This window comes from Spermophilus citellus, assembly GCF_964194105.1.
Source record: "Spermophilus citellus genome assembly, chromosome: 1".
NCBI classification, from domain to species: Eukaryota; Metazoa; Chordata; class Mammalia; order Rodentia; family Sciuridae; genus Spermophilus; species Spermophilus citellus.
This window is the reverse complement of record NC_138182.1, coordinates 189,295,633-189,311,045: the sequence shown is the minus strand read 5'-3', so window position 1 is coordinate 189,311,045 and position 15,413 is coordinate 189,295,633. Positions and strand designations below refer to the sequence as shown.

At 45.0% G+C, this 15,413-nt stretch overlaps 1 protein-coding gene across 1 annotated transcript in view; it reads left to right on the top strand.

The window, feature by feature from the left end:
• Positions 1 to 15,413, top strand: part of LOC308654234 (uncharacterized protein) — a 151,748-nt gene that overhangs the window by 133,509 nt on the left and 2,826 nt on the right. Inside the window, exons 12-13 of the mRNA XM_081303417.1 lie at positions 402 to 460; positions 11,144 to 11,232. Of these exons, the coding sequence (XP_081159543.1) occupies positions 402 to 460; positions 11,144 to 11,232 (148 nt within the window). The remainder of the gene's footprint in view (positions 1 to 401; positions 461 to 11,143; positions 11,233 to 15,413) is intronic.

The window sequence follows — 15,413 nt, the reverse complement described above, 5'->3', positions numbered from 1 at the left end:
TGGACGAGGTGTCTCTCTAAATGTGTCGCTGCACAACTTGGCATGAAAAGGGTTACCCAGAGCCGCAGCCATCTTGCTGCGGAGGATGCTTTGTTCCCAGCTGAAGGGCTGGATAACTTCATTCTAGGGCTGGTGGGATTCTAATCTAAAAGCCTCTTTTGCCACTTTTAGGAGCCTTCTCTGCACTGCTCCCTCCAGTACCACAGAAGATACTTTCAGTCCTTGAATTTGGGCCCCAAAGTCCTGAGTCTGGAGACAGGGAAAAAGGAAAGCTTAAAAAAAAAAATCAAAGTTTCCTCACTGTGACAGATAAATATGTCATTTCATTTCTGGTACCTCAGACCTCTGAGAGGGACCTGGGGTATGGATACTCAGCTTCTTTCCCTCTGTTTTCTCCACAGCAAGCCCCACCCAACACGGACTGGCGTTTCTCTCAGGCCCAGAGACCCGGCACCAGCGGGTAGGTGACTGATTCTCCAGCCCACCCTCTTCTCTGCGGCATTTTTCTCAGTGATGATGTGGGAGGAGATGGGGGAGGGCTTGGCATTTGCTACAAATGGTGTCTTTCCTTCTTCCGAGATCTCAGCATCGAGGTTTTGATGTATTGGGGGCTGGTACACAGACCCGGAAGGGAGAGGCACCTGCCCTATTTTGGAAGCTGAATGCACACTCACCCCTCCCTTCTCCCCATCACATGCACATGTTCCAATCTCCTGAGGGCTCCATGGGACCAAAGGATGGTCTTAAAGTCGCCTGTGGATGGAAGGGAGGCGTTTTATGCCTGTCTATCACCTGCATTCCTCTTCTCTGAGTTGAGCTGGGCTCCATCCTGACCTGGAGTTTAGGCAGAGAAACATGGGTCAAGAGGAGGGGCAGGAGGAGGCTGTCAGCACTTAGAACCTCCTCCAGAGCCTGCTAGGAAGAGTGATGGCAGGGGGAGGGAAAGTAGAGGCAGCACAGTTGGAGATGGGACTGAGGAGGGAAAGCCACCCTAGGGCGAGCCCGGGCAGGTCTCCCTCATCCAGGTTCTCCTCCAGCTGCACCCTGGGTTCCACTCATTGTGCCCTCTTTGCCTGGGAGAATTTTGTGTCTGCCTCCTCTTAAGTCTCTTTCTCTGTCACTGTCTCTTATCTCTGTGTCCTCCCCTCAGTCTCTAACTCCAATCTTAGCTTTCCCTTTCCTGGTCTTTATCTCGGGTTCTGTCTTTACTGCTACATCTCGGACCCTATCATACGTGTCTGCTTGCACCGATTGATTTTTACCTTGCATTATGTGCCTGCCATGTTGGAATGTTCAACAAATGTAGAAGGAAAGAATAAATGTGACTCCTTCCTTAAGTTCAGTCTTTATTTCTCCTTTCTGTCTCTGCCTTCCTAAACTTGTCCTTGACCTCTTTTCTGTGTCTCCATCTCCCACAATTGCCTAGTGACCTCGTGACCTTGTGCTCTTCTATCAGCACTCTCCTTGTTCCTGTCCCTCGTGATTTCCACTTTATTCTCTGTTCTGTGTCCGTGCCCCCCGCCCCCAACTTCTCTTCTCTTCTTCCTCTCTGCTTCCCAGTTGCTTTCTCTGCTACATTTTCTTTATCTTTCTCTGTCTCTCTTTCATGAGTCCCTTCTGTCTCTGCCTCATTTCTTTATGCTTGTGGGCAAACCAGCACACTCCGGCACCCCCTCTCCCTGCCCCTCACACACAAGAGCCTTTGATCCCTGCTCCCCACTAGTCACCCTCCCATCCAGTCTGCTCCAGCTGCTCATTTCAATCAGGTCTGAATTCCAGCTGAGACAGGAACCCCCTGTGGGTTGGGGGTGGGGACTTCAGCAGAAAGACCTTCTTGTGGTCTGTGGGGAGTGGGGATGGGCTCTGGGCCAGACCTCCCCAGTAGAAGCCTGGAGCTAAGAGGAATCTGTCCAAAGAACCCTGGAGATGAGGCTGGGGCTTGGGCTGCCTCCCCAGCCCATGTTTTCCCAGAAGCTAAGATGCTGAGCTTCTGTGCTTCCATTCTCCCCCTCTCCTCACCAACTAAGCCCTCACTTCCAGAAGAACACAGGAGGCCTTGGCATGCAACACAGATTTCAATTCCTGGGCATGCACAGTCCTGTCACTAGCACCAGGAATGCAAAGCACTTCCCAGAGGGCCCCCTGAATGGTGCAAACTGGAAGATTTGCCCTGCCCTTGTCCTTCCCTTGACCCCAGTGATTTCCCTTCTCCCCACTTGCCTAACCTCCCCATATTCATTCAACAAATATCAATTGAGCATTTACTCTGACTCAGGCCCTGTGCTAACACTGGACTCTAAGAGTGAACAAGCAGACATTATCCTTGAACTCATAAATGTTCAGGCCAGGAGAAGAGAGAATATTGACAATAAATCACACTAAATTAAAAAAAAAATCTATTACAAGCTGGGCGCAGGGCACATGCCTGTAATCCCAGTGACTCCAGAGACTGAGTAGGAGGATTGCAAGTTCAAGACCAGACTTAGCAATTTAGCAAGGTCCTAAGGAACTTAGCAAGACCTTGTCTCAAATTAAAAAAAATTAAAATGAAATTCGATTTACAAAAAAGGCTGGGGATGAGGCTCCATTGTTAAGCACTCCTGGGTTCAATCTCCAGTACCCCTCCCACCCAAAAAATCTAGTTACAAATCATAGGACTTTATAGAAAAAAATGGGTAATGTCAGTATAATCAGGAAAGAGGATCAGGGAAGGCTTTTAGGAAGAGAGGATGTTTGAGATATGGTAATGAGAAGTACTGGGCAATTTGTGTTTTCTTCTACCCACCCCCAGCCCATACACTGGCCCTGAACCAGAAGTCACTGATGGACCTAGAAGCCTCTCATATATCCTCTGGGTTGAGCACCTTGCCTCTGCTTCAAGTCCTTTCTCATCATACGATACGAGAAGCTCAGTGGCCTGGGATCTATGGGGGAAGCTCTTGAGGAGATGGAGGAGAAGGCTGAGGAGCTCTCCCTTCCTGAGTCAACTTGCTGATGTGGAGACTAACATTTCTGATTCAGCTCCAAAGTGAACAATCTAACCGTGATTTCAGCCCTCCACTGCTTCTCTGCCCCAACCCCTTTCTACTTTCTTGCCCATTGCTCTTCAGCCCATCTGGTCAGGCACACCAGGTTCAGAACAGAGCCAATGTCAGAGTTCTTCAATAAACCTGACTCAAGTTCAAGCCACCACTAGGTCACAATGTCTAGGCAAAAGTGGACTCTCATTCTGAAGTCTTTGCTTGCTAGGTGCTCCTCCTCCCCACTATGATCCCTTCTCAGATCAACCTTTGCTTCTGATCCCAACAGCTGTTGTCCCAAGCTTTGAGACCAGCAAACCATCTCTCTCTTCCAAGCCATAATCTCAGCTGTTCTCAAACTCTGCAAGGCAGAGAAAGTCCTTATTTGGCTTCCACTGCCCTCCACTCTGTTTTCTTCTGATGGTTCCACACTACCATTTCCCAACTCTGAATCCCCTTCCATTCCTCCTCTGAGACACATTTTTTCTGCTTTCTCTCAGATTGAGCAGTCAGTCAGCAAACAAATATCAGACTGTTTTTTTCTCATTAAAAAAAAAATGCTCATTGTAGGAACATGAGAAATAGAAAAAAAATCTAAAGAGAAACCACCCATAATTTTATAACCTACAGAGAACCACTACTAACTTTATTTTTTGGTACAGTAATAGGGATAGAACTCAGAGCCACACATACATGCTAGGAAAATTCTTTACCACTGAGCTACAACTGCAATCCCCTCCCCCCCACTTTTTTTTTTTGGTATCAGGGATTGAATCAAAAGATGCTTAACCACTGAGCCATCCCTAGCCCTTTTTATTTATTTATTTATTTTGAGACAGAGTCTTACTAGATTGCTTACAGCCTCATTAAGTGGTGGAGGCTGGCTTCAAATGTTTGATTCTCCAAGCCACTGGGATTACAGGCATGTGCCACCATGCCTGGCTCTACCTTTTTATAACAAGGAAAATTTTAAATACATACAAAAGTGGAAAGATGGTGTGATGAACCTCTATGAAACTGCTCTTGAGTTCTAATTAATGCCCTATCTTGCATCAAGTACCTACTTTGGATAACCTTGAAGCAGATCTTAGACATCATATAATTTAATCTGTGTCTTCACTATCGTTAGTAGATGATTTGTGTCTGTGTGTATGTGTGTGTGTGTGTGTGTGTGTGTGTGTGTGTTGCCCAGGATTGAACCCAGGGGCACTTAACCTCTGAGCCACATCCCTAGCCCTTTTTAATATTTTATCTAGAGACAGGGACTCACTGAGTTGCTTAGGGCCTCGCTAACTTGCTGAGGCTGGCTTTGAACTCGTGATCCTCCTGCCTCAGCCTCCTGAACCACTGGGATTATAGGCATGCTCCTCCATGCCCAGCCTATTTTTAAGATCACTTTTGTATTTGGTTGAATGTCACTTAATACCTAAACCCTTTCAATGTGAAAGTTTCTCCTCTTTCTTTCTTTCTTTCTTTCTTTCTTTCTTTCTTTCTTTCTTTTTTTATTGATTTTTTAAAAAAATGGCAGCAGAATGCATTACAATTCTTATTACACATATACAGCACAAATTTTCATATCTATGGTAGTATATATCTTTTTTTTAATGATAAGTTGGTCATTCAACCATTGACATTTTCATATGAACCTCTCTGAAGGTTTTTATTTGTGCAGTCAAAAATCTTAAATATATAATTCACCTAAATATATTTTTCACAATGTATTTTGTACTTCTGCTTCAGGGCAAGTGTATGGCCTGGACAGGGCGGGTGGGTAGAAGAAAACACAAATTGCCCAGTACTTCTCATAGCCATATCTCAACCATCACCTCTTCCTAGAAGCCTCCCCTGAACCTCTTTCCCGATTCTACTGATATTACCCATTTTTTTCTAGAAAGTCCCATTATCACAAACTTGTTGACACTTAGAGAATATTAAGAACTTTTGTTCCGAATCAGCTGGCATATTTCCTACCTTTTTTTTTTTTTTTTTGGTACTGGGACTGAATCCAGGTCCCTCAAGAGCCTTGCAACTTGAGGCTGGCCTCAAACTCGCTATCCTTCTGCCTCAGCCTCCTGAGTTGCTAGGATTACCAGCATGAACCCAGCTTTTCTTACTGTTTTTTAAAATAGTAATTAGGGGCCGAGCACAGTAATCCCAGCAGCTTGGGAAGCTGAGGCAGGAGGATCATGAGTTCAAAGCCAGCCTCAGCAATTTAGGAAGGCCCTAAGCAACTTATTGTAGACTCTGTCTCTAAATAAAATATAAAAAAGGGCTGGAGCTGGGTGCAGTGGTGCATGCCCATCCCAGTGGCCCAGGTGGCTGAGAGTTCAAAGCCAGCCTCAGCAAAGGCAAGGCACTAAGCAACTCAGTGAGACCCTGTTCCTAAATAAAATATAAAATAGAGCTGGGGATGTGGCTCAGTGGCTGAGTGCTACTGAGTTTAATCCCCAGTACCAAGAAAAATAATAATAATAATAATAATAATTAAGTCATCCTGTGTACCACTATTATAGCCTTTTTTCTTCTTTGTAATATATCAGGAGAATTTCCCCATGTCCATAAAAATTCTGCAAAGTGATTTAATCGTTGCATAATAGCCCCTCATATGGACATGTATGTGTATTTTCAGATGCCATGTTAAAAAAATACACATGCATTTACATTTTTTAAAAATATTGTTCTTGGGCTGGGGATGTGGCTCAAGCGGTAGCGTGCTCGCCTGGCGTGCGTGCGACCCGGGTTCAATCCTCAGCACCACATACAAAGATGTTGTGTCCGCCGAGAACTAAAAAATAAATATTAAAAATTCTTCTCTCTCTCTCTCTCTCTCTCTCTCTCTCTCTCCTCTCTCACTCTCTCTTTAAAAAAAAATATTGTTCTTTTTAGTTGTAGATAGACACAGTACCTTTCTTTCTTTCTTTCTTTCTTTTTTTCTTCCTTTCTTTCCTTTCTTTCATTTGTATGTGGTGCTGAGGATTGAACCCAGTGCTTCTTGTGTGCTATGCAAGTGCTCTACCACTGAGCCACAACCCCAGTACTGCATTTAGATTTAACCACAGTTAAATCCAGACTATTTGTCAGGGTGACTTTCCCAGATTTCTCACTTTTTTTATTATAGTATCTCATAGGAAATATTTTATTATAGTCCAGCCTATGAGATACTCCCTCATATCCCTCCCCCAGCATACCAGAATACAAACTCCTTAGGGCAAGAACTGTATCTTTTACCTCAAAATTCTAGGACCTGTCACAGACCTTGGCACATAGCAGGTGATTAGAAAATGATCAATCAAATGTAGTTAGTCTTCTCCATTTTTTATTTTTAACTTTTCCCCAAATTCTTAAAGAAACCCCTACATCTGCTGCTAGGGCTCCAGGACTTCCTTGTTTTGAAGCCTGGTTTGTTGTTATATATAAGATCACAGCTTTACACTCATATTAGGTCTACTTTTATTTTTTTAATGACAATTTAATCATTCAACCATTGACATTTTCATATGTACCTCTCTGAAGGTTTTTATTTGTTCTGTCAAAAAGCATGAATATATAATTCACCTAAGTATATTTTTCTGGGTTCTAGCTGTGTGATTTGGAAAGGATGTGAACCCTGATTTCTTCTGCCAAGAAACAGGGATAATCATAACTCTTATCTGCTGGGGCGTTCTGAGGATGAAGTAGATAATAAATACATAATCTAGTTGGCCCAGTACTCAGAAAACAGAGCTCTCATTAAATGACTAAAAAAGAAGTCTCTCCCTTTCTGCTTATCTCTTGTCTAGCATCAGACATCTGGTGGCCTGCCACCTGTTTGGCTTCTAGCCTTCAACCAGTTCCCAAGAAACTTCCTTATGATCCAGCCCACCATGGTTCCAGGCCACCCTTCTACTCATCTTTATTCCCTCAACACCATGGACTGTCCTCCTAACCTGTGGTGTCTGACCCCTGCCATCTCCTCTAAGCCAGACTGTCCTCCCTGCTGCCTTCCTTCCCTGCTCTCTCCAATTAATGCCCATTTTAGGCCCCTTCACTTGGGTTCCCTGCCTGAGAGCTCAGTCAAGCTAGAAGTGAGGACTGCTAGATTTGCATGGAGACAGGTGGCTGAGACCTCATCTCTGGGCTTCTGTCCTTCCAGGAGAAACTCCATACTTGCTACTTTTTTTTTTTTTTTTTAAAGAGAGAGTGAGAGAGGAGAGAGAGAGAGAGAGAGAGAGAGAGAGAGAGAGAGAGAGAGAGAGAGAAAGAATTTTTTTTTAATATTTATTTTTTAGTTCTCGGCGGACACAACATCTTTGTTGGTATGTGGTGCTGAGGATCGAACCCGGGCCGCACGCACACCAGGCGAGCGCGCTACCGCTTGAGCCACATCCCCAGCCCCATACTTGCTACTTTCAAAAGTGATTTTTAAATATATAAATCCCACTGAGCAGTGGGGCACCCCTGTAATCCCAGTGTCTCCAGAGGCTAAGGCAGGAGGACCACAAGTTCAAAACCAGCCTCAGTAACTTAGTGAGGCCCTAAGCAAGATAGCAAGACCCTGTCTCAAAAACAGAAAAAAGGGCTGGGGATGTGACTCAGTGGTTGAATGCCTCTGGATTCAATCCCTGGTACCAAATAAATAAATAAATACATAAATCCTATATCATGGCAAATCCCCTTTTAAATACCTTAGCAGCTTCCCAGAGTTCTGAGGATGAGACCAAAATCTTTAGTGTCCACTCTGCCACCTTGGACTGATACCCCTGTGGTAGCCACAGTGACTCTTTCATAGTCCTTTGAATTCATCATGCTCCTTTCACCAAGCTCCTCAGAGGTTTAGGAAGGGTTACTCTCTCTGCCTGGAAAGTTCTATCTGTCAACACTACACCTCTCCTAAGGTGAGTTATTTTTACCCTTCAACTTGTTAATTTTGAAATGTCTCAAACCTATCAAAAAGTTGAAGGAATGGTATGATGAACATCAGAATACCCTTACTCTTTTTACCTAGATTAATCAACTGTTAAAATTTTGCACCTTTATTTTATCTTTCTACATGTAGACACACATACACATGCATTATTTTTTCTGAACCATATAAAAGTTGAAGGCATCATGACATTTGATACTTCAGTATATATCTCCTAGAACTCCTATATCAGCCACAAAGAAATGATCACATTTGAGGAATTTAACATTAATACAATAATGCACAGTCTACTAGCAGATTTTCATAAATATTTCCAATATGTCCTTTTTGTAGGGGGGGCCAGAGACTGAACTCAGGAGCACTCAACCACTGAGCCACATCCCCAGCCCTATTGAGTGGCTTATTAGCATCTCACGTTGCTGAAGCTGGCTTTGAACTCGTGATTCTCCTGTCTCAGCTTCCTGAGCTGCTGGGATTATAGGTGTGCACCACTGCACCCAACTCCAATATGTCCTTTTATTCTATCTTTTCTTTAAAATGCAGGATTCATTCAAGGAACATGAATTGCATTTGGTTGCCATGTCCTTCTCTTTTAATTTAGAATAACCTCCCCCCTTCTTGCTGCTTCTTCCTCGCCCCTCCCCCCTTCCTTTCTGGTACTAGGGATGGAACCCAGAGGCATTTTGTCAATGACCCACATCCCCACCTCCCTACTTTTTCCTTAATTTTGAGATGGGGTCTTGCTGGGCTGCTTGGACTGGCCTTTTATTTATGATTGCCCGGCATCAGCCTCCCAAGCCACTGGGATTACATAGGTAGTTTAAAAAAATCCAGCCAATTGTCTTTTAAAATGCCCCACAATCTGGATTTGCTGGTTGTTTTCTCGTGGTCAGATTCAGGTTAAGCAGTGTTGGTGGGGTATTCATGGGTGATGTTCTGTTCCCTACAGCATCACGCTGGGCATCCTTTGATGTCAGTTTGTCCCATTATTAGTGATGCTAAGTTTGTCCACTTGGTGAAAGCCATGTCCCCAGATCGCTCCATTATAAAGATACTTTTATGTATTTTTATTTTTTGAGATGGTCTCTCTGTTGCCCAGGCTAGCTTTGAACTCTTGGGCTCAAGCAATCCTCCTGTCCCAGACTACAGAGTAGCTGGGACTACAGGAGGGTACCACTGTACTCTGCTTTATAAAGATATTTTCAAATATTTGTGATTAATAAGTAATCTGTGGATGGTACTTTGAGATGTGCAGCAGCCCTTCACCCAATTTTAATATTTTAGTGTTCCCTAATGATCCTTGCCTGAATCTGTTTTTATATCAGCAATTACCAAATGGTGCTTTTCAATCATTCCTTCTACAAGTCACCTGGATAATTTGTTCAGATTTAAATTTGGTATCTTTTCTTTGGAGAAGCCTAAAATAACTGAGCTCCCTCACCTTGACTAGGTCAGGATTCTCCTTAAATATTCTGGTAGCCCCCTGTTCTTTGCCTCCATTGCACCTGCCATGATTACAATTAAATTATTTTTTGATCATTTAATATCAGCCTCTCAATGTATACCATGAGCACCATAGAGAGGTTCTATTTCTTTCATGCTCATGCCTACCACATGAGCACCTAGCCCAGTGTCTGGAACATCCATAATAGTTGTTGAATAAATACTTGTTGAGACAAATAAAATAAATAGAATTCAACTCTTCAGAATTCAACTCTTCCCACTCTGGAAAGGGAGGAATGAGATTCCTGCTTTGCCCTCCACTCTAACCTTATGTTTGTTATGATGGCTTAGAACTGACATACAGAAGCTATGTGCTCTGTCTGAGCCTTACACTGAGTTTACCTACTTGGGGATGGGGAGTCCCTGATCAGGAGAAATTATAAGCAGGGACAGAACTTGCAAACATTGTAAAGTTCTTGGTGGTGCTCACCCCACCATGAGCATCAATGCCCCCCTCCCTCTACACATTCACTTTCATAGCTTTAAGGTCTGCCCTGAAACCCTTCCCATAAGGAACCTTCTTTTTACCTCAAAGGAATCTATCCCTATGAGGTCCCCTGACCTCTTCACTATTTATTCATTCAGGCAACAACTATTTATTGAGGAGCTTCTCTGTGCCAGATGCTGCCAATAGTTACCTAACAGGCAGATTGCATGTGTATGCTAGGCTGCTTCCCCATCCCACCACCCCCACAAATTGAGATAATTTGATCCTTGAAAATAAATATATATTTTTTAAAAAGATGGAAATTATCACTGTGGGAGAAATCTAAATTATGTTGGAATTCTTTAGGGTTCTTTTATAGTTAATATTTTTTAAAATTATGGATGTTCATGTTTTTTCAATATCCAGAGCCTCTAGGAGTCCTAATTAGGTCCAAATGCCAGGCTTCATGTTATGTGTTTCATTAAGAAGCAGGCAGACACAGTCCCCACCTCACTGAGGTCACTGTGGTAGAGTGCACCTCTGTCTGGGTGCAATAGGGTGACTGTGCTACCTCAGAGCAGGCTCTGGCCCAACCAGGGTTTAGGGATTCCCCTCAGGTACATTTTATTCATGTTACCAAGGCAAAGGGTGTGAGCTGGCACTCTAGGAATTAGTGTCTGCCCATGGATTTGCAGCAAGTGGGAACCTGAGGAACAGGGAAGTTCCAGAGAAAAGGTTTGATGATAGAGTGTTAGAGAATAGAGCAGGAGGTGGGTGTTCTCGTGAAATTTAAGAGACAAGTTCTTATATGCCCTTGGATTTTATTCTGAGAACTTAGGAAGTCATTGAAGCAACCTTATTTGAGTTTTCAGAATGTCTCTCTCCCTGCTCCAGGGTCTCCTGAGGCCTCCTGCATCTCCCCTAGGTTTTCTTGGATTCCTACCCCTTTCTGAGCTCTGGGACATCCTCTCTCATTCCCTCTTTCTCTGTCCTCCCAAGAGGGTCTGGTGTTCCTTGCTCTGACAGTAAACAGTGTCCTTTCATGAAGGATGAGAGGGGATGCAGTTGATTAGTTACATCTGCAACAATAGATAAGCTGGTTTAGGTGACTGACTTGTGGGGATCTGGCTTCTGAAGGACTGGACAAGCACTTCCTACCTCACTCAAAGGAGCAGGTCTTGGGCATGGATTGGGGATAGGATACTACATTTGGAAACCCTGGGAACAGGCCAGGAGGGGCATGAATGGGGCAGGCTGGGGACACTGCTCACCATCCCACTTTCTCCCCAGCTCCCAAAATGGTGATGAAACTGGCACCTGGCCCAACAACCAATTTGACACAGAGATGCTGCAAGCCATGATCTTGGCCTCCGCCAGCGGTAAGTGGTGCCAATGTGTATGGTGGGTTAGGAAATGTGGGGCTTGGAGGTGACTCCCACAGCCACCATGGATGGAGACTGGATATCATTCTGTGTGGTTTTTCCAGGTCTTGCAGCTGGTCAGAAAGAACCTGATTCCAGGCTAAAGAATCAGCAGAGGGTTTGGGGGTTCTGGGTGCCTGGAGTAAACAAGTTATAACAATCCATTGAGGAGATGTGGGCCTAACTCTGGACGGGGATAGCCTAGGTCAAGTCCTAGCTCTGCCACATACCATCCTTGTGACTTTGATCAGTTTGCTTGATCTGTCTAAATTTCAGTTTCCTCAGCCAAGAAAAATTGGGACAGTAATTCCAAAGGGTTATTGTGAAGATTAAAATGTAGAGGACTGGACCTGGCATATGCAAACCCTCCATCAGTGACAGTGGGTGTGGATATTCCCAGCAGAGAGAAAAAGACTCCTTTTTTCTTGCTGCCCCCACCTTTAGACCAGGACTAGGATTTTCCCACAAAGCTAACAAAGAGCCTCACATGTAATAGAGACTCAGTCAATGGTGGCTGTCCCTGAAAAACCACAAGGGTCTTAAGCAAGGGAAGTAGAATAATATCATTAGTTATTAAGAGCACAGACTTTGGAAGCAGGTCAGTTTGGATTCAAACCCTGGTGCCACCACTTAGCTATGAGTCCTTGGGTAAATCCTTCTGGGCCTCAGTTCCACTTATTATGAAATGGGCAAAATATTAATAATTGTGGTGTTGTGAGGGCCAAATATAAGGGAGGCCCTCAGCACAGGAATGGCAGAGTCCTTAGAATACATAGTGGTTACCATTGATTAAATATTAACTTTAGTGGCCCATTATAGGGAAAAAAACAGTATTAGAGGAATGCCTATTACTAACGGCTAGCTTCTGTAGCAGCAAATGTGGGCCCACGAGGGTTAAGGCACTGGCTTATGTCCTGCCTTCCAGCACATCTGGAGGATAGGTGAGCAGAGAACCAGGAGAAACCATAATATCTCTACCACGGTCCAGGGCATATACTAAACTCAAAGTGCCTCATGTCAATTAATTGCCTGACCAGCCCTTCAAGGCAGACCTGATGATTTACATTTGACAGAGAACGGGTGTGAGATGTTACTCTTCTGGGGGTGGGGGGGAGGGGGCCTCCTGTTTTGAGCTGCACAGTTATGATCACAACTATGATTCTAACCCAGCTCTACTCCCAAGCTCATTCTCTTTCTATGACAGTGACTTTGACTTTCTGCCTTTAGATCCAGCCTCAGTTTCTTTTAGCTGGTTATGTCTAGAGGCTGAACTCCTCCTTATGCCCTGCATTATTCTCCCAGATTAGAGTTGTAAAATAAAAGAGGTCCATTTTAAGGGGCTGGGATTGTGGCTCAGTAGTAGAGCGCTCGCCTAGCACATGCAAGACCCTGGGTTCAATCCTCAGCACCACATAAAAATAAATAAATAAATAAATAAATAAATAAATAAAGGTATTGTATCCAACTACAACTAAAAAATAATTTTTTTAACTTTATTTTGTTTATTTATTTTTATGTGGTGCTGAGGACCGAACCCAGGGCCTTGCATGTGCTAGGCGAGCGCTCTACTGCTGAGCCACAACCCCAGCCCCCAAATAAATATTTTTAAAAATAAAGATGGCCAATTAAATTTGAATTTCAGGTGAACAACAAGTGCTATTTTAGCATAAGTTTATCTCAAATGTTGCATCAGATGGACTACTAAAAAAATTACTCATTGTTTATCTGAAATTCAAGTATAACTGGACACCCTGTATTTTTGTTCTCTGGCAACCCTACTCTAGATGTCTGTGAGGTTAAGTAGGGTCGGGCCTGTGGCTGATGAAAGGACTAGGAAGAAAGAGGTGGTAGAGGCTGCCAGCCCCCTGGGGTAGAGCTTTCCCTGGTCTGATGGGCCTTAATCCTAGAGAGGCCAGCTGTTGAGTATGAAAGAGGCAGGCAGCTCTGGGGAGACGCCAAGTCCAGCCCCTGAGGGAAGTAAACTGGTCTATTTAGCTGTTGTGGCCTTGAGCCCTAAGGCCAGAGAGTTGGCTTTTTAGCCTAAATCCAGATGTTAAAAACAGAAATGGAAACAGTATTTATGGCCCAAAACCCTTCCAGAAGTTCTCTCTGGAGCAGGGCCATAGCAGTGCACGCTCCTCTGTCAGGACTCCACCTCTTCTAAGCCACATAGGTCCTGACCCAAGGCTGCCCTTGGGCCCTGGGGAATGGACCTAGGAGGGAGGTGGCAGGGTCAAGCGCTCTCACTTTCACACCCACTTCTTGGCCCCAGAACCAGAGAGGTTCCTGGAGCCCAGCCCAGCCAGGCTTGTGGGGCTGCTGAGGGTCAGTGAGAGAGAGAGAGAGAGAGAAAGAGAGAGAGAGAGAGAGACAGAAAGAGAGGAGTGGGGGGATCCTTGGGGCATGTGTGTTCCAAAGGAGGCTGCAGTTGGCAGCTTCACCAGCTCAGATGCAGCTTCCTCAGGCCTCTGTGGCTACTGTGAATCTTTGCCTCAGCCCTGGGCTGGGTGGGGTCAGAGGATGGTAACTGGGCAGTGGTGGGGCTAGCACAGGAGAGAAGTCAGCATCAGTCACCCTGCCTCCTCAGGCCACGTTCTTGCTGCTTTTGTAAGTCTCTGTCTTCTTAGACTAAGAGAAAATCCTGGTCCTTGCCCAGTGTGGGTCTGGGAGTTGGGGGAAGGCTGTAGAGACAGTTTAGGAGAACTGATTATATAGAAGGTAAAAGTTGGCAATGCAACTTCTTTCCCTCAGATTATAGATGAGCAAACAGGCCTGAGCTAAGATCAGCAGCTCCTCGCCTCAGAGCTGACCAGACAGAAGTCCAGTGTCAGTCTCTGTCTCATACATGTTGGATTCCCCATCTCCTTTCCCCACAAGGTGGGCAGGAGCGTGCTCTGTCATTTTCACCATTCTGGATACTTCTCAGAGATCTTGGGTGCACACAGAGTCTGTGAAGTGCCTTTTCTCTTTCTGTTCTGACTCCTTTATCCCTGTTTCTCTGCATTTCTTCCTCTTTTTCTTCTGTGGACAATGCAGATGAAACACTCTCTCTTTTTGCTCTCTGGCACCTCCTGGGTCTCCCCTTCCTTCTATCCCTAAATCACTCTGGAATCTTGGTTCTTTGAAGCCGGATCTGGGCCCTTCCCCCTCCCCTTCCATTCTGGAGGAGGTTAGAAGTGGCCGGGGGCTGGTGGCTGGAGGGGAGGGGGCAGGCGTCTGGGGACTCAGTTCCCTCCTGGAGTTAATTAGGGAAAACAGGGAAATGTCAGCCCTATGAAAGGGCTGGGGGAGGGGGCCGGTGGGGAAGGAGAGAAGGAAGCTGGCAGCTGCTCTTTCCCACCCAGCCTTGTCCCTGCCCCCAGAAGGCCCTCAGCTCCAGGGATTTAGAACTTGAAATGGAGGCTCCAGAAATCCAGTCCTGGGCCTGGAGGGCAGAAAGACAGAGACTCATCTCTGTTCTTCCTCCTCTTATGCCTGCCCCCTCTCCCCGGCATTGAAAAATATTTCCTGTTTCTCAATCCCTGGTTGGTATCCGAGGATTACTCAGCCTCTCCGGCTTTAGTCACTCTCTCAGGCTTCCAGGGTCTAGGGTGGGGGCCCGAGGGAGGTTGGGAGGCAAGTTCTCCCGGCAGCCCGGCTGGGCATTCCTGGGGTTTAACTCTTTCTCTGCCACAGAGGATTCGGGGTCTTCCAGCAGTGAGCCCAAAGAGTAAAATTCCTGTTTCCCTTCATCACCCTCCACCCAGCCAAAGAGAGTAATAGTGTAGATGGGTGAAACAATGATGGTATGACAACAGCAGTGACTAACATTTATTAAGCACTTATCCTGGGCATTGGATGAAGCTTAGATGAAGCCCTATCTCATTTAATCCTCATAAAAACCCTATGATAGTTATTAATGTGCTTTAACCTTAAAGTACCTACAAGTCACCTGGAGCTCCTGTTACCATGCAGATTCTGAGATGCTGAGCTAGGGACATCAGTTTCTTCTTTTGTGCAGCAAACAGTTGGGCTGGCTGCACTTCCAGATGTCATTTAGCTTAGACATTTTGAGCCTCTATCTATCTTTGCTATACCTAAGGTGGTCCCCCAAGTCATCATCTTCTCAGTCTCCTAGTGCATGATTCATCCCTATCTTC